Source organism: Thamnophis sirtalis, unplaced genomic scaffold (genome assembly GCF_051295495.1).
Source record: "Thamnophis sirtalis isolate CommonGarterSnake01/CBP01778 unplaced genomic scaffold, rThaSir2_p1.2 scaffold_3, whole genome shotgun sequence".
In the NCBI taxonomy this organism is placed as follows: Eukaryota; Metazoa; Chordata; class Lepidosauria; order Squamata; family Natricidae; genus Thamnophis; species Thamnophis sirtalis.
The window spans coordinates 5848425-5876329 of record NW_028261383.1 but is presented as its reverse complement, the minus strand read 5'-3'; the positions used below and the strand labels follow the sequence as shown (position 1 = coordinate 5876329).

Genomic DNA, 27905 nt, shown 5'->3' with positions numbered 1-27905 from the left:
GTAGTAGGTTATGGTCTACCTTACCAAATGCCTTACTGAAGTCTAAGTAAACTATATTGACGGCATTCCTCTGGTCCACTATTTTTGTCACATTGTCAAAGAATGCAATAAGATTAGTCTGGCATGATCTGTTTTTGACAAACCCATGTTGGCTTTTGGCTATTACTTTGTTTGCTTCTAGGTGTTTGCTAATTCATTGTTTGATTATATTTTCCAAAATCTTTCCTGGTATTGAGGTCAGGCTGATAAGTCTTAGGTTTTTTGGATCTATTTTTTTTTCCTTTTTTGAAGATGGGAACCACATCAGCTCTTTTCCAGTACTCTGGCAGTTCTCCGGTGCTCCAGGATCTCTGATAGATATAGTTCAGTGGTTCTGAGATCTCGCCTGCCAGTTCCTTCATGGGCAAGATGGCCATAGAAAGATGACTTGAACACTCCCTTAGGAGGAGATTGAAAAACCTAAAAAACATTGCCAAAATAATGGAATTTTACCACAACTACCCCACCCCCATTATATACAGTATTTCTGGCATAGCAACAAGATTCTAATTGCATACATGTCATGATTAAAAAAAACCTGGGTGTGGCATCTCAGGCCTCAAGAAGGCTAAGGACATTGGCAAATATTCTGTTCAATTGACATATTTGAATTTTACTTTATCCAGTTTGGGACATTATTTTCCAAACACCTTTTAAACTTGTTAAGGAAAATCAGTGGGCTACTTATGTATGGAGAACTTGGACCATTTTCTTAGTGCAGACTGTTGAAAAAGGTTAATACTTAAAATTCCTATGCCTCACATTTCTACATTTTTTCTGGTTGTAAGATGCTCCTTTGTATTCAGGTCTGGCCTCAGAATGATGATGTAGCACTTGGGGATGAAGATGCAGCCCAGCAGAGCAGCACTGGAGGCCAAGATGGAGAACACCTGCACAGCTACCATGTATTTCCCTTTAGTGCTCAGGTAGGTGGGAACAAATGTCACCCAGACACTGCAAAAGACTAGCATGCTGAAGGTGATAAGCTTGGCTTCATTGAAGGCCCCAGGGAGATCCCTGGCCAGGAAAGCCACAGTGAAGCAGATAGCAGCCAGAAAACCCAGATAGCTGAGGATGATGTAGAACATGACATCATAGCCTTCATTGCATTGCAGAATGATCATTCCAGGCTGGGCGTGGAGGTCAAAATCAGGGAATGGGGGAGAAACACCCAGCCAGATGGAGCAGAAAATAATTTGGACAGCAGAACAAGAAAATATGATGGAGTTGGCCAAACTCTTCCCCAGCCATCTCTTCGCTCGGTTTCCTGGTTTTGTGGCCAGAAAAGCCAGCACCACTGTGATTGTTTTGGCCAAGAGGGAAGAAATAGCAATTGAGAAGACAATGCTGAACACTGTTTGTCGAAGAAGGCAAGTGGCTTTCCTTGGTTGACCAATGAAGAGAAGAGGAGACAAGAAGCAAAGCAGGAGGGAGACCAGAATGATGTAAGAGAGGTCCCGATTGTTGGCTTTGACAATGGGAGTTTCTAGGTATTTAATGAATATGATTAAAACAAGACCTGTGATTAGGAACAAGATTAGGGCAAAAGAGACCAGGTTGATGCCCAGATATTCTTCATAAGACAGGAAGGTTACAATTTTGGGGATACATTGTATTCGGTCCTCATTTGGATATTGGTCATCTGGGCACTTGGTGCATTTTTCTATATCTAAGAAAATCAAAAGAATATTTTTTTAAACAACCTCTCCATTCACATTTTAAAAAATAGCTTCTTAGGACATTGGATACCAAGAACATCTCCTCAAAATAAAGATAATAAGAATACCATTTTCATACATTCACATACACACTCACACCTGTATGTATGTGTATGCATCTGTGTGCATGTTTGTGTGAGATATAATAATATAATCAATACAATACAATACAATATGTATGTGTGTATAAATAAATAAATAAATTTGGGAAGTCTTAGGAATTCATGTTTACAAGCAGAGCCTACTTAATAATGAATTAATCTTTCTAGATATACTTCCTGAATCCTGCAGGATGTACATCTTAATACACTGGACTATCTGGTGATACATTGGAATAATATTTCCATGATTATAACTAAGATATTTCCTCAAGTTTTGAAGAAATCTGATTTTCCTAGAAGTCAAAATATGGAAGGAAATATTCAAAGTAAATCTAAGAGAGATATTTTATACAATAGTAATACAGATTGCCTTATATGGAAATCTCTCTTATCTCTTTGCAGCCCCTCTTTCTAGATCATTTTGATGTTCTTCCCATTACCGTATTTTTGGGAGTATAAGACGCACATTTTTTTCCTCTAAAAAGAGGATGAAAATCTGGGTGCATCTTATACACTGAATACAACAATTTTAGCCTCCTGAAGCCCCGCCCTCTTCACCAAAATGGCCGTGCATAGCCTTATGGAAGCTTTCAGAGAGCTCCTGGAGGGCTGGGGAAGGCAGAAATGAGCAAAATGGCCTGTTTTTTGCCCCCATATAGCAATAGCAGTAGACTTATATACCGCTTCATAGGGCTTTCAGCCCTCTCTAAGCGGTTTACAGAGTCAGCATATTGCCCCCAACAACAATCCGGGTCCTCATTTTACCCACCTCGGAAGGATGGAAGGCTGAGTCAACCCTGAGCCGGTGAGATTTGAACCGCTGAACTGCTGATCTAGCAGTCAGCTGAAGTAGCCTGCAGTGCTGCATTTAACCACCGCGCCACCTCGGCTCTTATCCTCCAGCAGCACTCTATAAGCCTCCATAAGGCTATGCATGCAATTCTTTTGACAAAAAATGGTCCGTTTTTACAAAAAATGGGCTGGTTTTTTGCTCGTTTTTTGGGGGACCACCCCCTTGGAGCACTCTGCAAGCCCCCTCCCCCCAGGGCTATTCATGCCTTTTTTTAAAAAAAAATGGGCCCGTTTTTGCGAAAATTGGGCCATTTGGGGGAGGTTTGCAGAATGCAAAAACTTTTTTTTCCTTTTAGAAAGCTGCTTAGTTAGAGGGATTGATGAGAATTACATTGGTCAAGTGATGTGCCATCAGAAACAAAGTTTTAGGTGCTACAGATTGTCAGCAATTTCCTTCTCCAGCACATGGATAAATATACCTGGAAACATCTACCTACCTTCTCTCTCTCTCTCTCTCTCTCTCTCTCTCTCTCTCTCTCTCTCTCTCTCTCTCTCTCTCTCTCTCTCTCACTCTCTCTCTCTCTATCTCTCCCTCCCTCCCTACTGTATTTCTCTCGCTCCCCCCTCTATGTACCTATCTACCTACCTACCTACTCTCTCTCCCCCCTACCTCTCTACTGTATTTCTCTCTATTTTTCTCTCTCTATCCATCTACCGACCAACCTACCTACTCTCTCTCCCCCGTATATACTGTATCTCTCTCTCCCCCTCTCTCTCTACCTATATACCTACCTACTCTCTCTCTCCCTACCTATCTAATGTATTTCTCTCTCTTTTCTCTCTCTATCCATCTACCTACCAGCCTACCTACTCTCTTTCTCCCTGCCTATCTACTGTATTTCTCTATCTCTCTCTATTTCTCTCTCTCTATCCCTCTACCTACCTATCTACACATACACTCTCTCTCCCTACCTACTATATTTTTTCTCTCTCTCTATTTCTCTCTCTCTATCCCTTTATTTACCTACCTACCTACCTACCTACCTACCTACCTACCTACCTACCTACCTACCTAACTACTCTCTCTCTCCCTACCTTCTGTATTTCCCACTCTTTCTCTTTCTCTCTCTCTGTCCCTCTATCTACCTACCTAATTTTTTTTTAAAAAAAGCCTCTTCAAAACCTCGGTGCATCTTATACTCTGGTGCATCTTATACTATGAAAAATACAGTAGATAAGAAATTGTCTGTTTCAAAATAAAGAAGAAAACAGTTGAACTTCAATCAGTCTCTTAACTTGCACTTCTAGAAAAATGCTCTGGATTAATCTACTTCCCCAATGCCTACTGTTTTCTTCAGTATTACCTACCTTCCTGAGTGGAGATTGTCCCCTCTGGACAAGGAATGCAGTCATAGCAGCAAACTGGCTCTCCTTCTCGAGCCCGTTTGACAAATCCAGAATGACAACTTTCTACACATTTGGACTGAGGCAGAGACTAAGCAGAAAAACAATTAATGCCAAAGAAAATATGTTACTAACCATTGAAAACAAAGTCAAAATGAACATTGGCCAAAGTGTCTCTGTTCTTCACTTAGATAAATCTGAACTTTCTAAAGAGTTTCAAGTAGTTGTAAGTCATATAACTACTGACAGGCTCTTCATTTAGGCAAGAAAAGGCAAGAGAAGGCAAGACAAACCAACTGTATAGGTATAGAATAGGTGAAACTTGGCTTAATACAAGTAACGGAGCAAGCAATCTAGAAGTCCTAGTGCTGTGATGGTGAACCTATGGCATGCATGCAGGGAGTAGCATGCAGAGCAATCTCTCTGGGCACACAAGCTGTTGCCTGTTGCTCTTTTAGGTTCCAGCACACTTGTCAGCTGGTCTTCATGTGTGTGGGAGCACCAGAAACTGGAAGAGCAGCCTCCCAGTGTGCATGCACATGTTGGGAAGATGATCTTCCTGTCTCTGGCACACACATGCACACTGGCCACCTGGTCTTCTGGTTTCTGCAGCCAAAAAAGCTAATGCAATCCTAGGATTCATTAATAGAAGAACAAAATCAAGATCACATGAAGTTCTAGTACTGCTTTACAAACCCTTAATGAGATCACACTTGGAATACTGCAACCAGTTCTAGACACCACAATACAAAAAAAGACGGTGAGACTCTAGAAAGAGTCAGAGAAAAGCAACTAAGTTGATTAAGGGGCTGGAGGCTAAATCATATGAACAATGGTTACAGGAATTGAGTATGTCCAGGCTAATGAAAAGAAGGACTAGGGGTGACTAGGGGTGATCAGTATTCCAATATTTGAGGGGACCTACAAACTCAGGGGAGGTTCAAACTATTTTCCAAAGCACCAAAAGTCAAAAGAATAACAAAGGAGAGAAGCCTAGAACTAAAGAGAACCATAATGGTGAAAGCAAGCAACCAATGGAATAGCTTGCCTTCAAAGATTGTAGGTGTTGCATCACTGGAGGCTTTCAAAAAGAGACAGGACAACCATTTCTCAGAAATGGTGCAGTGTCTCCTGCTTGAGCAGGGGGTTGGACTAGAAGATCTCTGAGGTCCCTCCAACTTTATTATTGTGTTGTAACATGAAGTAGATCCTCAGGCTATAGGAAATAGAGAAAAGACAGCAATATTTGTCCCACCTTGTTGACCGACTTTAGCAATGATAGAGTATCTTTATTGACAGTAAATCTTTGCCTCTCAAAACTTCCCAATTGCTCATCAATGGGAGCCCATTCAGGAAGAAGCACCCAGCTTATGATGTTCAGATCTCTTGCTATTGCTTCTCCATTTTGGTCCACGTACAATTTCCAATGGGAAATATTGAAAAACTCATTCTTCTCCAGAAATGGATGGAACTAGAATAAAAATCCAGGAATTTAGAAGCAGAAAACTTGGTTTCTTATTCCAGGTGGTCTTTTCACATTTGAAAGTTTCATCCACGGTTGTTTAACTTGCAAATATAGTGAGTTGGGAGAACAAGTGTTACCACTATCTTCATATGTGAAAAAGGTTCAGATAAATCTGGCTCAGATAAATTAGTAAAATATATGTTAAAAATAATTTGTATCGACAAAATATAATTGAACAAATTTGCCTATTAAAGGGAACTTTTTAGAACACATCAAAAGAAATGGAACAAACAAACAATGAGATTATTCATAAATGCCTTGGGAGGGGGAGAAAGAAACTGGTGTTCTCAAGAAGAAAATTGGCTAATCTTTTCCCATATAAACCAGATGGGAAACATGACCTCATAAGCTAATTTTACATTATTGTAAGTACATTAAGAATTCTCACAAGTCTTATAGCACAGATTTTCCACCAATACCAATCTCCCTACAAAAACAACCCTGTGAGATTATTGGGCTAAAATTGATCAACCTGGGTTGGATCAATCTGGGATCCATCAGGCTGAATCAACCTGGGATCAATCAGGCAGAGATCAACCTGTGAGGTTGATCAGGCTGAGAGTGAGTGATTGGCCAAAGTAACCCAGATGGCTTTCAAGGTTAAGGCAGGATTTGAATTTACAATCTTCCACTATTTAGCCTGCTGCTATGCCCTATATCCAAATATCATTATATGTTCTTAATAATTATGGGAATGCTGGTGATATAACTTTTATTTCATCAAAGTATCAGCAATATACTTCCTGATGCAATGATTAGAAATCTGAACCTTAAGTGAAAGCTAAATAATATGATAATTAAGTGTATAAAAATGGTCTTAAAATTTGTACTGAAATGATTTTCTATGCTCCTTGTATAACTGGGGAGTTGTGGAAAACTATTAGTGCTTGGTCATCTATTTTTCGATATTGTCATTAATAAAGAACTACTTGATAAAATATGATTTTGTGATGCAACATTTATATCAATACATAGGCAAATGTGTTCTGATATTGTTTTAAGAATAAAGATCTTCCAAAAAAAAGTTTGAATACTGTCAAATTTGTATGCAGATTACTAGTTTACTATGCATGAACAGATTGTTTGTCTAAAGTCTTTAGCGTGTGCTCTTCAGTTTGAAATTACATGACCAATTCAAATCGTGTGTTCTGTTGAGGTTCTTCACTATCAGCCCTCTCCATCACAAACATACTGCATGAGGATGGGTGGGGCTTGACATCGCAATGACACAACATGCAATCTTGGGTCTCCAGGATTGCTGTCAATATCTCTGTTCCTGGACGGTCCTTTTGGACCTAAACTGTTCTGAAGGAACAGTGATCAAGAAGAGCATGTCCTGCTGATCTCAGGGGCATCGCAAAGCTCCTGATTGATCCAGGAGAAAGCTCTTTTTGCCAGATACAAGAGAAGCAACCAAAATGGCTGCCAAAGGTTGGGACAAGCCTCTGAAACAGAAGCAGTACAGGAGTGTGTCAAATTGGTGAGAATTTTTTTATTATTATTAGAGAAAGGAAAACCCAAAAGAATTGGAATTTAAAATAAAATTGAAGACAGAAGAAAACAAGTGGCGAATTAACTCTGGTTTAAGATGATCGTGTTATATTTTCTACCTTAACTTTGCTTGTTTTCTATGGATGGAATCTTTACAAATGCCTCTTACTTTTAAACTGGACTGGTCTCATTTTTTCCCTTCTTCCCCTGTACTGTCTCCACTTTTTGTATTCATGGATTCAAAGCTTCTTCTCTCGTAAGGCTGGGGCAGAGAGTAATTTTTACACTTTTTTTCTTTTCCTCTCTCGGACAGAGAGGCAGTAACAGATGGAAAAGAGGTAACACTGCTATCTAGTGGCTAGAGGCTTGGCAATATCTGATAAAGCTACAAACTTTGTTTACTGAAAAGCTCAGTGAAAACATTTTGTGGAATACCAGTGTTCCTTTGAAGGAAAGAGAAAGCTTCAATTTGAAAAACTCCACTGAATTTGTTTGATCTAAAAAGTCTTGTATGTTTTGGCAGTGTTTATAACCTGGAAAATGGCACAACATGAAGAAGAAAAGACACTAACTTTGCAAAGGATTTTCTTAGAAATTCAAAAAGTTTTAATAATTACAGAGAGAATTGAAAAGAGAGTTGAAATTATAGATCAAAATACAAAAAGTATGGGGACAGCAATGAAGTTTGAGGACAGAGCTGAAAAAACAGCAGAGACATATGAAAGTGATAAGAAAATTGTCGAAACTGACAGCAAACTGAGAGTGGAGGGAAATGACAGGTGTGAAATACGAAAAGGAGAAATTGATGAACCGAATCTTCATTTTGGATGTCAGAAAATGGATGAAGAAAGGAGAGAAAATTTGACAGAAATAATGAGAGTAATCTTGGCAAAAGCACTAATGATAATTAAAGTGAAGCTGATAAAAAGAGCAGATAAAGGGTTTCGAATTCTTATAATGAACAACAAGTTCTTAAGAGAAGTCCACATAAGACTTATCAAGAAAACATTTAGAATACAGACTTTACAAATGGCAAGAGATATTGGACTATACTATCTCTGGAAGGATACAGGATGATGAAATGAAGTGTCACAATAAATGCTAGTTAGATGTAGTTAAATTTTGAGTGCTATGTACAATGAAATAACAGCTATAATCAAATAAATGATTAATAATGATAACAAAGCATTTATAGATACTAGATTGATAATATGAAATTTGATACAAACTGTAAGTGAGGATCATGGAGATGATGTTGAAAAGCCTTTTTATAAAAGATAAACAATTCTATATAGAATAGATTATAAAGATGTAATATCATTGGATAATTTCAGGATAATCTAATAAAATGTTATAAATTTACTTGAAATTTAATATGCCTTATGTTGAAAGGATGTAATAATAGCTGGGCTTAATGGATGTTTAATAATTATAATAATTTGTGTACATGTATATAAGATTGATGATACTAATAATGGGGAAAAACATGGAATTGGAAAATATTAGAGAATGTTATCAATGCTAAAATGATTGAATGACTTAGAATAGCATAATAACAATGTATACAAAGATATCTTGATTGTCAATATGTGAATTTTGATAAAATTCAAGTGAGGACTACGGAAAGGACACAGAAAGACTTTGTAACCAATCAACACACTGTGTGTAATTAAAGAGGCTTTTATGTTATATGTGTTGTGTGTTTGTGTTTGCTGAAAATAAAAAATTTACTCAAAAATAACATCCTGCATGAGAAGAGCAGTATGGACAATTGTTGGATCTGGCAGAGTGAGAGTTGTGGACCACAAACATGATGCCTTTTGCGTATCACTGAATAACAGTTGCACTATCCCTGCTAAGCTTAATAGGGAAGCTAAGGGGACAGAACCAGCTGTTTGTGATGATGAAGACTCAATTGGGCAGGGGATGGTGGTCCATATGGAAAAGGTTATCTTGATAAGGGAATGTATGTATCTGGTGATGCCCTTTTTCTGGCATGTGTAGGCTGGGCTTGTCCCATTGGGGTGAAATGGTTCCTCAAATACAGTGGTGGGATTCATTTTTTTTTACTACCAGTTCTGTGGTGGGCGTGGTGTGGCTTGGTGGTCATGGCTTAGTGGGCATGGCAGGGGAAAGTTACTGCAAAATCCCCATTCCCTCCCGATCAGCTGCAGCTCGGGAGGCAGAGAATAGATGGGGGTGAGGCCAGTCAGAGGTGGTATTTACTGGTTCTCCAAACTACTCAAAATTTCCACTACCGGTTCTCCAGAACTGGTCAGAACCTGCTGAATAACACCTCTGCTCAGGTAGCCTGGACCCATCTCATGCAGGATTTTAAAGGTGACATTTTACACCTTGAATTGCACCTGGAAGCAAACTGGTACACAGTGCAGTTAGTGGAGCAGTGATGTAACATGGGCTACCCCAGGGATTCCAAGAACTGTCCATACTACTGAATTGTGCACCAGTTGTAGCTTCCAAATCTCTTCTGGGATAGCCTCATGTAGGATTGCCTCTGGCAGCCCCATAGAGTGGAACCCTGTCCAGAATTAAAGATGTTAATGGATCCTGAAGATCCATGCAGCAAAAGCCTCTTGGTGTTGCCAGCATTCAGCTAAAGCTTCTTATCCCCCCATCCCTGCAATATTATTCTCTGGGTGAATAGTTTGGCCAGCCTGTTGACATTTTGTAGCACAAGGAGGTTGAGAAGGTTCTTCTCCCTCTCCTTTGGAGTTGTATGCATCCTGGGAGGAACCCCATACCTGCCATGGCTGCAGCTTTGAAGCCTCCAAACTTTTGTCACTCTTCCTGCTTCTCCTTTTGGATCTGGAAGAATATGCAGCTTTCAATGCATGGGCCAGAGTCTTAATGACACTGTGCAATCGGAGGTGAAAAGAGATCCACATGCTCCTATTTTCTGGTGTAGGCTCCAGTGGTGCTTTCTGAGTGCATCTTTTCCGACTTTTGACAGAAAAGATGTGCTTTGAAAAAGAACACTGGAAAAAACGATCTTCCAATTTCACATAGAGTTTGGTTCCAACGACATCATCTTCTGGCCTTCCTTTTTCCTGGAAAGTAAAGCTCCAAATACTGTGGGCGTATTTGTAAAGATCCACCCTACTCGATACCAAATACTCGATGGCTCCTACAATCCAAATTTTCCCTTCAATAGGTCCCGGCATAGTTTCAAATTTAAGCTGGAAAATACGAATTCTGTCCCAAATGTCAGTATTTTCTATGTAGTTCACAAAGACATTGACTTGTCTCCACTTAGAGAAATCATCACCAAGAGGTGCTGTATATCCAGTTGCTGAGAATCGTAGTGATATAACTACACAAATTCCATTGCTGACAAGCGTAGGAGTAAAATTCCTCATAAAACTCTCTCCATCATCTGTGTCTGAAGTAATGAGACCAATCAAGGTCCATTTAAAATGGAGGAGCAGTTGGAGAATTGCTGGGTACGTGATCCCTTTTTGGGGGAGCATCCGGTGGAAAAAAGGGAATTGACTTTTATCGTTCTGAGCCTCTGAAACAAATGCATCACTAATCTGAAAAGGCAATGAAGAATGCTATGCTAAATTTTGCGACAGATCAAGTCCAAAATACCAGATTTTAACAACTCCAACCTGACACTCATGAACATTTTAGAATACTTTATCATTGATTACACATTAAAGTATATAAAAAAGCAGGATATAAAATACAGAACATTAACAAATTAATTAAAATTAACAAGTATATAAAATGAAAGAAAAATGAATACCCCATGGTACTAATGGAGGACTTTAACTACCCTGATATCAACTGGGAGACAAACTCTACAGCAAGTTGAAGATCGAACAGATTCCTGACCAGCCTAGCTGACAATTTCATCATCCAAAATGTAGAGGAGGAAACTAAAAGAAATGCTATACTGGACCTAATTCTTACTAACAGAGAAGAAGTGATAGAGATATATTGAATTTGCAGGAACTTTGTGGGAGAGTGAATATAATACAAACCCAAGCAATAGAATATAGTCCAACCAGTGTCTTAAACATTAAAAAAAAGTTTATTTGAATAAATATTGAATAAAGAGAGAGCTTAGGAAAGATTGCAGGGATGAACAACCCAAGAAGCTTGAGAATCTATGAAAAATATGTTAATAAAAGCCCAGTCCAGCACAATATCAGTGAAAAAAGAAAAACAAATTCAAGAAGAAACCAGCATGGTTATATAAATATCCCTTTCTTATAAACTGAAAGACAGAAAAGACAAGTTTAAAAAATGGAAAGAGGGACATAAAACTAAGGCAGAATATCAACAGATATACTGAATCTCCAAAGATAAAGCTTTGTTCAGAATGAACAAAAACTTGCAACAAAAGTCAGATAATAAAAAAAGTTTTTTCAACATATAAATAACAAGAAAAAAAGTCATGGAAACAATCAATCTACTAAAGGGAAATAATGGCAAGGAAGTAACAGACAGTAGAGAGAAAGCAGGCTTGCTGAACTCATTATTTGAGTTCTAGCCTGGAGATTAAAACATATGCAGAATAATTACAGGCATTGGATATAGCTAATTAGAAAAAAGAAAGGCTAGAGGTGACATGGTAGCCGTATTCCAGTATTTGAGGGGCTGCCACAAATAAGAGGGGGTCAACTTATTTTCCAAAGTGCCAGAAGGCAAGGCAAGAAACAATGAATGGAAACTAATCAAAGAAAGAAGCAACCTAGAACTAAGGAAAAATGTCCTAACAATGGTAACAATTAACCAGTGGAATGCCTTCCCTTCAGAAGTTGTGGGTGCTCCAACACTGGAGGTTTTCAAGAGCAGACTGGACAGTCACTTGTCTAAAATGATATAGAGTGTCCTGTTTGAGCAGGGGGTTGGACTAAAAGACCTCCAAGTTCCCTTTCAGCTCTATTCTGATAGATTGTTGACTAATAAACCCACCAATGCTTTGCCTATGGAATTCAAGAGCTGCCTTTTACCATAACCCTTATAGATTTCATGACTGTGGATTGGATAGATAATGGTGACAGGGAAAATAAAGAAGTCACATCCTCTTATTATACCTCAATACTTTGGAACTTTTGCTGCACATTTGGGAAGACTCTGTGTCCAGTCAAAAGGTCTTCTGAGAGAAACAAAGGTGTAGTTTTGAGGGTAGGTTTTGTACAAAATCTTAATCAAAATAATGATATTTTCCATGGTGAACAAATCCATGATTCATGAAAAGAATCCCAATTGCTGCCTTACCTGCATTTGTTAAAACATAAACAACTTCCACCCACACTGACAGGGCAAGTCACATGGGGTTGCTCTTATGTAGAATATAAGAGCAACCCCATTCCCTTTTAGCATTGATGATGTTACCTAGTTTAGTAGTAAAATGTCAGCAAGAAAACAACCAAGCTCAGAAAGAAAAAAAGACCTTGTCAACAAACTGTGCAACTCAATTTGAGATTATGTCAATAATATCATATTGCCAGAATAAAAGCTTTATTGTCAAGCCTGCAGTTATATCCCTTTAGGATCTTTGGCCTGCCACACTCTCTCTTATTTCATTATGCTGTTTCATTAGTGTAGTAGTTGGGAGGGGGAATAGAAAGGAGTAGAATTGTGGAATGTGTTGTCATTCTTTTCTAGAAGCCCAAGGCCATCTTTTGTCTCTGCACCTCTGCACCTGACTGGAACTAGCTGGGTGGAGATTCCAGTGTGGAAGAAGATTGGACCAGGTGATGGATTTGTGGGTGCGGGGACAAGATCATGAACTTTCAACTGGGTGGGAATCCGATGTAACTTCCAGAATTGGGATTTCACAGATATGCTAAGATGTCTGACTTATTAAATCGGAACTTTAAGGATTGTTTTGCCTTGGATTCTGATTTAATTCTGCATGATACTTGGAATGCTGACATGTATTACATTAATTATATAGATCTTTAGGCATGTCTACTTCAAGATCCTTCACTAGTCTTGGTAAGCGATTAATTCCTAGACCCATGATGGTGAACCTATGGCATGTGTGCCATGTATTTACTGGCATGGCAGTCGTCAGCTCCGGTGCACATGCTTGCATCCCCCAATTGATTTCAGCTTTCCGGAGAGCCAGGGGAGGCCATCTTCACCCTCCCCAGGCTTTAGGGAAGCCTCTGGAGGCTGGGAAGGGCAAAAAACAGGCCCAACAGGCCAACCAGAAGTTAGTTCCCCAATTTCTGGTTGGCTTGCTGGAGTATCTTGAATCCTGGGGAAGGTGAAAAAATGGCACCAATGGGCCAACTGGAAGTTTGGGAATGATCCATTTCCAGCTTCCAGAGGGCCTCCGAGAAGGAGAGCAGGCCATTTTCACCCTCCCCAGCCTTCAGGAAAGCCTCCAGAGCCTGGGTACCATGCATGCATGCATGGGGGGGTTGCATGCAGGTGGGCGGGGAGGATTGAATTAGTGTGGGCATGCATGTGCGCATGATAATGCATCCATGCACATTTTTTGCATGCCATAAGAAAAGGGTTCACCATCACTGGCCTAGACTAAATAAAATGAAACAAGTATGCACCCTTGTCTTATCTCTCGGTAAACATTGATCCTTCTTCACATGCCTCCATTGGGCCCAAACTGCAATCTCAACTGAGTGCTTGTCAAAAGAGGTTTAACCAGCCAGTAGTCTTGAGTTCCATTTTAAGGGTAATCAATTTCCTCCACAACAGTTCTCTCTTTAATGTGTCAAATGCTGCACTAAGATCTGTAAAGGAGCAAACTATTGTTTCTCCTGTCTGACACATTTTGCAATTAGATGGTTCAAGTCAAAACTATTGCCAATAGTTAATCAACTCTTTCTAAAGCCTGATTGTTGTTCTGCAAGAACTGTACTATTCATCTACCTATTCTCAGCTCTCCTCAAGAGGAAGCTAGCATGTGTTTTTGCCACAACATCTATTTAAATAATGGGTCAGTAGCAGTGGTGGGCTGCTGCCAATTCAGACCAGTTCTAGCAAACCGGTAGTTCCGGTGATCAGTTGGCCCTTCCCATCCACTCCGACTCTATCCTGTCCTATATTTCAGTGTTTTTCAGCTCAGCTGATTCACACGGCAAAGCAGATTGCTGCGCCTCAGCTGTTTTACTCACCAGCGCTGCAATAGAAGTTCAATTTAGAGCTTAAAATGGGCAGTTTTTTAATGCTGTGCGCGCACACAAAGTGCACACTCACCCAACCAGTTGTTCAACTGGTTGCAGCCCACCACAGGTCAGTAGTTTCAAGGTTCCTTTTTATTTCTTTTTCATAAATATGAGCTTTTATTGCCCTCTTCCACTCAACATGATGCAGTAGATATTGCTTACATATATCAATGAACCTGCCAATAGAAGTCAGGATATTTTTTTTAATAGTTCAGTGAGTGGAAGATCCTCTTCTGAAGCTCCATTTATCATCAGATCTTCTATGATGAATTTGACCATGAATATATTAGGGGGAAAATATTTGATTTGTTGGCTAATGTCCTTGGTTTTTTTTTTGTTTTTTTTTTAGTAAAATGTGTAGTGCTCTGGTTCCAAAAAGTCTATAAGTCATGTATGTTTTATTAAATGTAGATAAGATAACCATTGGACTTATTTTTATGAATCATGGATTTGTTCGCTTCAATGGAAAATATTGTTTTGAACAAACTTTCCCCTCACAACTACATCTTCCTTTTTATTTTTAACAGAAGACCCTTTGATTGGATACAGAGCTTCTCCTCACCTTCATAAGTATGCAGAAGAAGTTCCCAAAGCAATAGGGATGCTGTCTTAAGAGGGTATGTCTACTCTTTTCTGCCTTCCCCACAGAACACTCCAATCCATATAGCCATCCCACCTATAATATTGATCAGGATTTTGATACTTCTGGTATAATTGGTCAAAAGGTTTTAATGTTGATGGAAGAATTAAAATTCAGGCCTTAGCTGGCGTTTAGGGTTGTGGAAAGTTCCATAAGAAACCACAAGGCTATGGGTTAGACATGTGATCCAAATCACAGAAGGCATACATAAGTATTTTTATAACTTCTATACCTTATCTACTGTGTGATGTCCTCCCCTTATCTAACCAAGTAAAACTGAGAAATCAGTATATATTTGCTTCAAACTGCATTCAGGGTTCTTCCATTTTGCAAGAAGATCCACCTTTGTTCATCCGAATAAACATTTGTTTATAAGAGAGATACCAGGGACTCTGTCTCTTTGTTCATACCAAGTCATGCCTGATCCCCGGCTGACAATAAAGACCATTGTGAAAAGCAGTTCTTAAATTCCATGGGCAAAATATGGTTGGATCTATCACTCACCCACAACTTCCCCACTCACTTTACCAGATAGAGAAACACAGGCGCGCGCACACACACACACACACACACACACAAACCTGTGGGATTTTGTAGGTGCTTACTAATGTTGACATCTGAATGGAGATTTCCCTCTTAGCTCCGTCAACAACAGCCAAAATATTTTCTTTCCTTCCACAGCTGTAGTTGGGAACATTGGCTTGTCCAGTAGAGAGTATGTCCAACAAAGCATCTGAAGTGCCAAGGGTACTGAAATAGTTGTCATGCAGGTTGTAGCCAAGTGTGAGATTGGGTAGAAGCTCCAAATGCTTGTTGACTTTTTGAATGGCAAAAGCCAGGATTAGCAATTTAAAATAAAGTCCTGTACTGTAAAAAATGTTTATGTTATTACCATCATCATCATCAACAGCAACAACAAAATCATTTTTGTTTTCAATTTAATCCTCTAGCCACCATTGGCAGATAATTTTTATGAACATTGAGAAGATGGGATGGAGATAGTCCTCCACCGCAGATAAAAACCATAAATACATCATTATTTACAACTGTCCTAATATTCATCTGCCCAGTAACCTGTATTCAAAAGCAATCAATCATTGAAGTGGAACCACCACAAAATGAAGAGGCTGTACCATAAGAGACCAGAAAAGCAACTTTAAAAAGAAATCATTCTCTATTCCTCAAAGGATCAGGGATTGAATGTCAATGAGTAGTTATATAAATTCGGAAATGGGCTGGTCAGAGGCATCTGCAACCCTTTCGGTCACTACTTTTAACCAAACTCAGTATCCCTGTGATGAATGGAAATGGTAGCATCAGAAGGAAAAGCATAATACTGATATTAATATAGTATTAGAAGGGAAAACATAAATAATCTGGATTGTTTCAAGTTTTATTTGCCACATGTTTGAATTTGAGTATATTTCACAAAAGAAGACAAAAGAGGAAAGCCATGAAAATTAAAACGATTCAAGAAATTGAACAGATCATACAATATAAGATTAAGTGAAATAGTGTTAGAACTGCAAATGACACTGAATAACTTACGAGCGAGCCTCACTAGAAGGAACCATGTTGAAAGGCAAAGTTCTAGGTAATGACATAGTTTCAGTGGAGACTGTAGCAATGAGATGGTCTCCTGGCCTGTAATAGTTCCATGGTTTTTTCCCATCCCGGAGCTCAAAATTTAGTGGACACTTCATTCTAAGCTTCTCAGAGACTGCTTGAGATACCAGCAGCATTAGAAGCAGAAGATCCATAATTTATAGGACTGAATCAATCCCCTTCCTGTTCTAAACAAGAGCAAGAAGAATTAGAAGAATTCAAGGCACTCTCACTTTCCTGATTTATACAGAGACAAACCAACCTTCACCTGAAAAGGAGAGAAAGGTACATTCAAGAATTCAATCACTGCCTGTCCCAAAACATCTGCCATATAGAGAATGAGCTGTGGCATTTATCCTTTTCTGATGAAAGATCCCTGTCTTGTTGATTTAATCTGATGTGAACATCAAAGCCATCACTGTAGCAGAAGATGTCTCAAGCACCAGGATGATGATAATTACAATGAGAAATAATTTCTTCTCCGGGGATCCTGAAATTCTTTCAGGACTCCAAGTGAAGACGGTAAGTTGGAGAACACAAGTAAATGAAAAATCACAAATACATCCCTGAGGGTTGTGTTGTGATCCTTTCTGTCAGGACATGTCCAGAAAGTGATGCTGGAGGGAAATAGTTCAATACCCAAGTAATTGACTTCTGCTGTCCTTCATTGAGATGTCTTGTCTCCAGAGACTGCTGGGGAAGATCACCCAGAGCTATGGAGTTTAATCAAACTCTACATTGATGACACTAATTCTTCCTGGAGGCAATCAGTATCCTTGAACCCTTCCTGATGTTAAGAGTAGGGTCCTTTTGTGATTTTCCTTTCCATTAGATCCCCATATTTCCATCCTAAATTAGAATTTTAAAATTTATTGTGCGTGAAGTGAAATTTCATTTCCCATCAGTTCTGGAAACGTCAATTGTTGGATAACAGCCAACTAAAAGGCTGGAAAGTGACAGTCTGTGGACTGTTAACATTGTTGAATGTTATCATATCCTTTGGCCTTCCTGTCTCTGTGTGTAAATCCTCCCCAAAATATTGATAATTGGTTGGTAGGTGTGATTGGGAGTCCCTATATTCCTAATGCATCAAGTCAGGGGAAATTTCTCCTTGGTTCTAAGTTGGTTCTCTCCTCGATTAGTTTCCATCTGATACTTCTGTTTTACCATAAATGCTTTGGAGAACCGATGGTCTCCATCTCCTTTGTGGTAGCCCCTCAAATATTGGAAGACCCTAGTCTCCCTCTTTCTAGATGTGCCAAGTCCCTGCAACTATTCATCACATGTTTTCATCGCCAGCCATCCAATTATCTTTGTTGCATCTCTCTGAACTCTTTCTAGAATCTCAGCATCTTTTTTGTATAACAGTGACTAAAACTGGATTCAGTATTCCAAGTGTGGTCTTACCTGCATGACCACAAAGATAAAGAGGTAGTAGCACTACATCAGGAGTGTCAAACTCGCGGCCCATGGGCCAGATGCATCACATGTTGGCCACACCCACACCTGTTTTAGTGAAGGGGGAAAAGTCTGCTTTTGAGCCAGGTACTAGTTACTTGGGGCTCCAATGTGGAAGCATAATTGTCAGGGCAGCCTCCCACAGTAACCAAGAAAGAAACCACTCAACTCCATTTTGCAGAATTAAGAGTACTTTTACTGGTCATAAGTAGATAGCAGCTAAGCAAAGCAAGATCTGAGGCAAAGGCGCACGTAATCATAGATATCAATATGAGACCCAACTCCCTCCCCCTGGTAACCCCATCCCATAGTCCAATCCGCACACCCCTCAGGTGTCATGTGGGCTTCATCTTCAAAAAGCATCATCAGGTTGGTATGCTGGACAGTTGGCCTTGGCGCAAATCCACTATTTGCAGCATGCACAGTAGATGGTGAGAACAAACTCCCTTTTTACAATCACTCCTGTACTGAAGACTTCCCCTCCCAAATATCATGCCTCCCCCTCCCTGTTTCAATGGCAGCCGAAAGCAAGTAGCGAAGCAGAGGCTGACAATAATAGTGGAAGGGACTAATAGATTAACAGAAGACTGCAGCTCCCTCCATCCTGCCCCACCCTTCACATCTTTAAATTGGGTTGCAGTGTTTCGCTTTGTGTATGATTGTATTTATTGTACTAGTGGAACAAGCTGAGAACTGCATGGACGCACAAAAGTCAGAGTATAATAGAAAGGAAGATACAGAGGGAGAGAGGAGAATAAGAAAGCCTGTTCTGAAATGTAAGATCCACTCATCTTTGTAGTATATTGGAACACTGCTGCCATGTCTCTCCTGGTCCTTCTTTTCTCTAGACTAGACAAACCCAATTCTTGCAACTGTTCCTCATATGTTTTAGCCTCCATCCAGTGGTGAAATTCATTTTTTTTTTTACTATCGGTTCTGTGGGCTTGGCTTGGTGGGCATGACAGGATACTGCAAAATCTCCATTCCCATCCCACTCCAGAGGAAGGATACTGCAAAATCCCCATTCCCTCCCCACTCTAGGGCCAGCCAGAAGTGGTATTTGCTGATTCTCCGAACTACTCAAAATTTCTGCTACTGGTTCTTCAGAACCTGTCAGAACCTGTTGAATTTTACCCCTGCTCCAGTCCCCTAATTATCTTAGTTGCTCTTCTTTCTAAAATCTCAACATCTCTTTTATATTATGGTGACCAAAAGTGGATGCAGTATTACAAGAGTGGTCTTATTAAGCCCACTTAATAATAATCTTATTTGTAAAGGAGTACTAATACTCTACAGGACCTTGATTCTATCTCTTTATTAATGCAGCCTAGGATTGCATTAGCTTTTTTTGGCAGCTGCTTCACAATGTTGGCTCATATTTAAGTGATTCTTCACTTGGACTCCAAGATCCCTCTCATCCCTCTTTCACCTAGTCTATACCTGATAGTTGATTTTTCTTAGCTTAGTGTAAAACCTTACTTTTATCTACACTGAATTTCATTTTATTAGATATCTCCTCAGGGATATTGCAAAGCTATAATGGAATTAGTCTGTAAAAATCCATGGTTGGGATATACATATGGGTGAGTGGTGGGTTCCAGATCCCGTTGCAACCAGTACGGTTGCAATGGGGCTGGGCGTCCACCACATGAACACGCACAGCATGCGTGCACATGAGCATAGTGTGCACATGTGTGTATATTGCCCGCAACATTCCGCGACACCTCCACGATGCTCCAGCTGCTCCGTGGAGCCTCATGCAGGTGCCAAAAACTTCAAATACCTGTAAGGAGTGATGGCGGGCGGGTGGGCCCTCCAAAGCACCATACTGGAATGGTACCTGGTGCTCCCAGCAGGCACCAGTACACTCGTACCGGGGCATATCGCCTGCAACCACCACTAGTATGGATAGATGTTCTGTCCCCCCTTCTTCGCTTGTTAACAGACGACAGGCAGACAGACTTAAAAGGAAATAACTTTATCAGTCCTTGGCTCAGACTGGCTGCGGGCCCAAAATAAACATAAATAAAGTCTCTGGCAAGAAGATAACAGAATGCAGAAACAAAACTCTTACAGCATCAAGTTTTCAAGAAGCAAAATCACTTATCCAAGTGTCTCACAAACTCAAACAGGATCGGAACTGAATTTTCCATAAATGAATGACGAACATTGACTTCTGCAACCAGGGTATGGCACCATCCATCCTTTTATCTCCAGAAGACGACACTAACGAGCCCCAGCTGCATTGTTAATCCTGCATCCCGACTCAACTCACAGCAAACCTCTGCTGAGTCACAACAAGTAGGGATAGGACCACTTAAGAATTTTGGATTGATTCTATTGGCCAGAAATCTGTGGAGAGGTGGCAAGTACAGTAAATATTCTCCCATATGTCAGTTGGTAAAACCAAATTGGGAGTATGACAAAGTTGGTATGGAAAGAGGAATTTCAGACCACATTTCATTTTCTAAAATAGCCATGGAAATTATGGGCCCTTTGCCACAATCTACTAAAGGCAATGAGTAGATATTGATGGTTTGTGACTATCCCCTTCAGTACTCAGAAGCAGTTCCATTGAGGAATGTAAGCACTAAGCAAATAGCAGAGGAGCTGGTAAAAATCTTCAGTAGAAGAGGCATATCACATGAAATGCTGAGGGATCTAGGCCACTAATTTTCAAGCAGTGCTACTGAAATATCTATATGCAGAACTGAAAATGAAAGGGGTGTGTGATATGGGTGTGTACTTCGCTATGCACAGACTTTGCAAAAGTGAAAAGAGTTGGAGGATTCTGTTTAAGTCTTTGCTGGAGTCCTGGATGATGGGGCAAAGCTGAAAAATCCACTGAATAATTACAAAAAATCATCCACAAAGAGGATGGAACTTGAACTGTAGCTTTAATAATTGGGGGTTGCTGACATGGAGCACATCAGGAGAAAGAAAAAGAGCACCAACCCCAGTTACAGCTGTTGAAGTTGCAAAACCATACCATCCTCACTAACTTCCTCACTCCCCACCTCCAATACTATACAAACACCAGAGAAATGAAAATTTTTTTTTTGCAAATAATCATGAAAGACCTCTCTAACTAACTTTCAGGGATCCTGCCAATTTCACAACACTCTAAAGCACAGGAAATGGCTCACATACGTCCTCATTCAAAATGTTGCTGAAGTCAAATATGGACTGTGTGTTGAGGAAAAGGATGACTACCAACAATTTAAAATACAGGAGTATTAATATTCCTTCATTTTATTTTGATATTATTTTGGATTTTAATATTATTACTCATAATATTGACCCACAACCAGTTTAGCAAAGGGGAGGAAGTCCAGATACATCACATGATGACACTGTGACAACATGAATTTGACACCCCTGCTCTATAAATAACACACTTTTAATGGAGTAACCCGACTATTCTAATTAGCAAATGTGAGGTGAAGGGCAATAAGCTGTAGTGGTTATCAAGGTGGCTGGAAAAATTAACTCAAGGAAGGGTCATCAACAATTCCTTTATGAGCACCATCAAATATTGAATTTGATCACAATGTTCTACTCTGGATAATGGATTCATCAACATTTGAATTAATGATGTACAGTAGATGAAGGGAGAGAGGGAAGGGAGAGGAGGCATGTATCATAGAACTTGGGACGGACTAACACCTTAGAAGAACAAATGGGTCACTGAGGCCTTGGATTATAAATTTGTCTATGAAGCTACCTGAGTTGAGATGAATTAAAATAAGGGTGTTTTAAAGTCCATCTGGAAACAGACTGAAATGAAGTCTTGAAAATGTGATTTATCACATTCTGAAACACATATCTCTACATAGAAAGGAAGCAAGAGACAAGGAAGGCCAGAGTGTGAAATTATGCAGAGAGAGTGGACTAAATTGTAGGCTAAGCCAAGAATTCTCTATTTTTTTAGGGCTTTCTGGCTCAGGACAGGTCATAACTTTGCATTATTTCTTGTATTTGTCATTCACTGGATTGGTTTCAAAAGTTACAGCTTTTCAAAACTTCTGAAGACAAGCCATTCCTCTGATTAATTGTTCGAACTGTCAGGAAAATTCCCTGGAGAGTAAAGAGGGAAGAAGAAATCCCCAGCAATTGCATAATTACAGGGGAGAAGTAAGTGGAACACCTGCCACAGCTCCTTTGCTGACCTGGAAGTGACCCTGTAAACAAGAACTCACTTCCAATGACACAAAAATATTTTCCCTCTTTGTGTATATGATATTTTTTTTAACTCTGCAAACTTTTAATGACTAGTTTTGGACTCAGCTTGATTTTGTTCTTAAGGACTTGCCACACTATTGCATCACCCCCTTTGTGGTGATGCTCTTGACCATTAGCTTTCAAAGTACAGTAAATTTTGACTCTCCAACTTAGCAGAGAGGTTGTTTTTTTCAGATCAGTGACATGCTTGGGCACTAACTAGTCCCCAGTGTTTTCTCTGACTACTATGCCAACAAATACCAGATTTCTTTTACTACAGTCACAGGTGCTGTGTATTCCCTCTGGGGCCAATTTCAAGGCTGGAGCTCCTAAACCTCTCAATTTTTGATGGCCAGTTTGATTCTAGCTCTACTCTATCATTATGAACCATATGGGAATTATTTCCCTTTCATTTTTCTCCGGAGAAATGCACAACAATCTATGAGTCTGAGAACTAGTTGAATGAGTCAGGGATCTCTCCTGACAGGGAGAATTATAATAGAAAAGTTTTAGCTCTGCTCTTTGGCCAAATCCTCCAGGGGAGACTTTTGGCAGACAAATCAAGTCAAGTGCAGTTAACTTTTCGTACTGACTCAGAAGGCCTAAATGGAAATCTTTTCTGGTTCAGAACTTGACTTTAGGCAAATAAGTTTTGCTGGAGAATTTCAAACTTTGGATTTCCCTCCCCACTAAAGATCAGTTATTATCACAATTTCCATCATAAGTCTCCACAAACCTAAGTAAAATCAAACTCAATTTATGACCATTTTCATGGAAGTTGTTATTCAAATCAGTCATTAAGTCAATCCAGTTTCCCAAGGAGTGTCTTTTGCCAGAAATTGGCAATAGATATTTCAAATCACAATCACTGGACCCTGCAACCAGCTGTCAATGTGAGCTGCCTACCAAGAGTCTAAATTGCAATTGGGACCACGGCAGTGTTGTGACAATTGCAAGAGCCACAGTTAACTTTTTCCAAGGCTGAATGAACACACGTAGATTCAAATTGGTCATCAAGAATTGAGAAGTTTAGGAGCTCCAGTAATAAAACCTGTGTTTTATTATTAAATCTCTCTTCCCTATAAAGGTAGTCCTCAATTTACAACAATTCATTTATTGATGGTTCAAAGTTACAACAGCAAAAAGTGAAATAATTTTTCACAATTACAACTTTTGTAGCATCTCCATAATCATGTGATCAGAATTTGGATGCTTGGCAACTGACACATATTTATGATGGTTGCAGTGTTCCCAGAGTCATGTCATCACCTTTTGTGACCTCCTGACAAGCAAAGTCAATGGGGAAGCCAGATTGACTTAACAACTGGGTTAACTAACTTGCCAACTGCAACAATTCACTTAGCACCTGTGGCAACAAAGGTTGTGAAATGGGGCAAAACTCACTTAACTAATGTCTCACTTAACAACAGAAATTTTAGGCTTAATTGTGGTGGTAAGTCAAGGACTACCTGTATTTCTGTTTCTGGGACAGATAGGTGGCCAGGTCAATTGGATGAATCTATCAACAGAATAAGGAATTTTGCTAAATGCTGCAGATGTTTGTAGGAAATGGTGTCATTTGGATTTGAGACAAGCAGGATCCATAAGAGTAGAGCTAGAAAAGATCTTGGAAGTCTTCTAGTTCAGTGGTCACCACTGGTGGTCCAGGAGAAAATGTCTGTGGTCTGCAGAAAAATTATTTGCATTTTTACATTGCACTAAATACTATTTATCTTTTTTAAAAAAAATAATATTAGTGGTCTGCAGGATTTAAAATTATGAATTTAGTGGTCTGTGAGGTCTGAAAGGTTGATGACCCCTGTTCTGGTTTAACCACCTGCTCAAGCAGGAGACCCTATCCCATTTCAGACAGATGGCTGTCTAGTCTTTTCTTAAAAACCTCCAGTGATGAAGCCCCTAAAATGTCTGAAGGCAAGCTGTTCCCCAGGTTAATTGTCCTCACTGTTTCTGTTCTCCTCATTTCTGGGGAGGCTGGACTAGATATCTTCTATGGTCCCTCCCCATTCCAGATTCTGGGCTTCTCCAAAAGAAGCAGTTTTGTGTAGTATTAGTGCTGGGGGATAGATGCATCTCTGTTTGCTCAAAATTATGCTCTGCAAAATGTGCTGTGTCTTCTCTCTTGGCCAAAACAATCACAGTGGTGCTGGCTTTTCTGGCCACAAAACCAGGAAACTGAGCAAAGAGATGGCTAGGGAAGAGTTTGGCCAACTCCATCATATTTTCTTGTTCTGCTGTCCAAATTATTTTCTGCTCCATCTGACTGGGTGTTTCTCCCCCATTCCCTGATTTTGACCTCCACGCCCAGCCTGGAATGATCATTCTGCAATGCAATCAAGGCTATGATGTCATGTTTTACATCATCCTCAGTTACCTGGGTTTTCTGGCTGCCATCTGCTTCACCGTGGCTTTCTTGGCTAGGGATCTCCCTGGGGCCTTCAATAAAGCCAAGCTTATCACCTTCAGCATGCTGGTCTTTTGCAGTGTCTAGGTGACATTTGTTCCCACCTACCTGAGCACTAAAGGGAAATACATGGTATTTGACCTGAATACAAAGGAGCATCTTACAACCAGAAAAAAATGTAGAAATGTGAGGCATAGGAATTTTAAGTATTAACCTTTTTCAACAGTCTGCACCAAGAAAATGGTCCAAGTTGTTCTCCATACATAAGTAGCCCACTGATTTTCCTTAACAAGTTTAAAAGGTGTTTGGAAGATAATGTCCCAAACTGGATAAAGTAAAATTCAAATATGTCAATTGAACAGAATATTTGCCAATGTCCTTAGCCTTCTTGAGGCCTAAGATGCCACACCCAGTTTTTTTTTAAATCATGACATGTGTGCAATTAGAATCTTGTTGCTATGCCAGAAATACTGTATATAATGGGGCTGGGGTGGTTGTGGTAAAATTCCATTATTTTGGCAATGTTTTTTAGGTTTTTCAATTTCCTCCTAAGGGAGGGTTCAAGTCATTTTTCTATGGCCATCTTGCCCAGTCTTCCTCTGAAAATTGATATATCAAATAATAAAAGTGAAATGCTTTATCTACAAACTGTATAATGGAAAGGACCTGAATGTCACTTAAATCTGTTCTTTCAAAATAGAGCTGACATGAAAAAGAATGAAAAGATGACATTAACAGTATGAAATGCCATGCTATCAGCCCCCTCCCCCCGCAAAGATCCTGCAGGAGAAGAGCAGTCTGGACAACAGTGGGATCTGGCAGGGTGAGACCTGTGAACCATAAACACAAAGCTTTTGCTTTGACCCAGCATAACAGATACAGCACTGTTCTGACCCCCACCTTGTCCGTTCAGGAACGAAAGCCAAACAGAACGTTCAAAGGAATGTTTTTTATCAGTCCCGGTTCTTGCTGGCTGCGAGCCCAAAATAAACAAAGATAATTGCTCTGGCAAAAGTCCTATAACTCACAAAGTACTGCAAAACAGGATTATATATATCGTCACTTATCCAAGTTGGCTTATCTCGATGTGTGCACGCGAACAGGGAACGTTGACTTCTGCAACAAGGGCGTGGCCCCATCAGTCTCTTTTATCAGCAGGAGGGATCCTAACGAGCAACAGGTGCTCATTATCATCTCCTGTAAGTACTCAATTGTTCCTTACGTCGGTCAGCCCTTCTCCTGAGTGCATCCCGAAACAACTAACTCTCTTCCAGCTTGCCTCCAGAAATAAAGCTGTGGAAGGCAGAAGCACCTTTTTATTGTCCTTGAAGGGGATGAGACAAATATCTTCTCTCTGATAGCCACCATGCTGGCCACATACAAGATCCCACAGATGGGTGCATATCAGGGGTGAAATCCGGCAGGTTCTGGAGAACCAGTAGTGGAAATTTTGATAGTTTAGAGAACCAGCAAATACCACCTCTGGCTGGCCCCAGAGTGGGATGGGAATGGAGATTTTGCAGTATCCTTCCCCTGCCACGCCCACCAAGCCACACCCACAGAACCAGTAGTAAAAAAAATTGAATTTCACCACTGGTGCAAATCACTCTATATATTTCCCAGGTCTTCAGAAAGAGGTACAATGTCTAAGCAGAATAAACAGATATGCAGTTCCTCCGACCAAAGTTTTATTTGCAAGAGGTGGACTTCTCTCTCTGTCATACGAGCAAACATCTGATATGAAGAAATACCCTTTTCTTCTCTCTGATATAAAACAAAGAATATTTTATATGCACTCCTTTCTTTTTCAATTTTTTTCAAGTAAGCTAAATTTTTTGCTCCTCCAAAAGTTTCCTCAGCCAAGAATGGCACCAAATTCCAGAGTTCTGGTGACCGTCATTACCTAGCAGTCTCTGGAGAAAAGATTCCATGTTGAAGGATAGCAGAACAAAATAAACAAAATAGGTGTTAAAATGCTACATTTTCCTCCAGCATCATTTTCTGGATAGGTCCTGACAGGAAAGACTATAACCACTAAAGAATATTGCCCTCAGGGATATAATCTGTAATTTTTCACTAACATGCTGTACTTCAGATTCCTTTTTGCAAATGGACCCAAGGAAAAGTTCAGGCTCCCGAGAGAAAAGTTGCTTCTCATTATAATTATCACCATCCTGCTCTTTGAGATGTCTCCTTCTACTTCTCCAGTGACCAATGTAAACATCAGACTGAAGCAATGTAAGCATCAGACTGTACTGTTAAGTGCACCTTTCTTTCCTTTCCAGGTGAAGTTTGCAGTGTCTGTCTTAATCAGGAAAGCCACTGCCTTTTGTGTGAGGACTTTTAATTCTTCAACTCTTCTTCCTGTTCTTGTTTAAAAGTGGGACATGGATTGATACATCCCCAGGAATTATGAACCTCCTGCTTCTGTTTCTGATGCTACTGTTGTCCCTGCTAGTTTCTGGGAATCTTACAATGAAATGTCCACTGACCTTGGAGCATCAGGATAGGAAAAAACCATGGAGCTATTACAGACCAGGAGACCATCTCATTGGTATTATCACCACTGGCACAAAAATATTGAATATAATGTGCTCTTTTAATGCAGATCCTTCTAATCAGTTCCATTTGTAAGTCATTCAGGATAATGGAGTTGCATTTCCTCCATTTATAATTCTATCACTCTCATTTTGTTCTTTTTATCCCATTTGCTCCTATATTGCAGCATCTGTCCTGTCTACTTTCTTGAATAATGGTGATTTCCAAGTTTTCTTTATGTTATTTGGGGGAATAGATTCATATCCAAAGATGCAACAGAAAAAAAAGTCCACATTATTTTCTTCTCTCTGTTCAAACTTGTATTCGTGACTTGAATAATAACTTTTGTTTAAATTGGTGATTATTGTAGTTTTCCCTTGCCCAGATCATTTCAAATATAACTGCTTATTGATATTTACTTCCTGGTCCTCATAGAAATACAGGATGATTTATTTTTGGAATTGGTTTCTGAGTTACTTTTGAAACATCCTCTTCCTTTTATGGTGGTTCTCCTTTAATTATTCAATTACTAGCTCTGCTACAAAACTAAGTGATTGGGCTTGAGAAATCAACACTTATAGCTTGAAAATTAATGAGTAGTTATGACTGGCCTCACTTCTCCCCTTCTCTCCGTCAGGCTTGCCTTACAGAATCCTCACCTATCCTATCCCCTTCTCTCCCTCAGCCAAGCCCCTAAGATAGGCCTATCTTGCATCCTTCTGTGCCTCAGGCTCCTCATTTTTTTTCAGTAGAAAGTCGTCTGATCAGTCTAGAATCCTACGCTT

General features: G+C 39.8%; 1 protein-coding gene across 1 annotated transcript; it reads right to left on the bottom strand.

The window, feature by feature from the left end:
* Positions 1-797: 797 nt before the first annotated feature.
* Positions 798-10558, bottom strand: LOC148047062 (vomeronasal type-2 receptor 26-like). The gene is made up of 3 exons (XM_087707716.1): positions 9833-10558; positions 4019-4145; positions 798-1708 (listed from the first exon to the last, which is right to left on the bottom strand). The coding sequence occupies exons 1-3, from the start codon at positions 10556-10558 to the stop codon at positions 798-800; spliced, it is 1764 nt and encodes a 587-aa protein (XP_087563842.1).
* Between the last annotated feature and the right edge of the window lie 17347 nt (positions 10559-27905).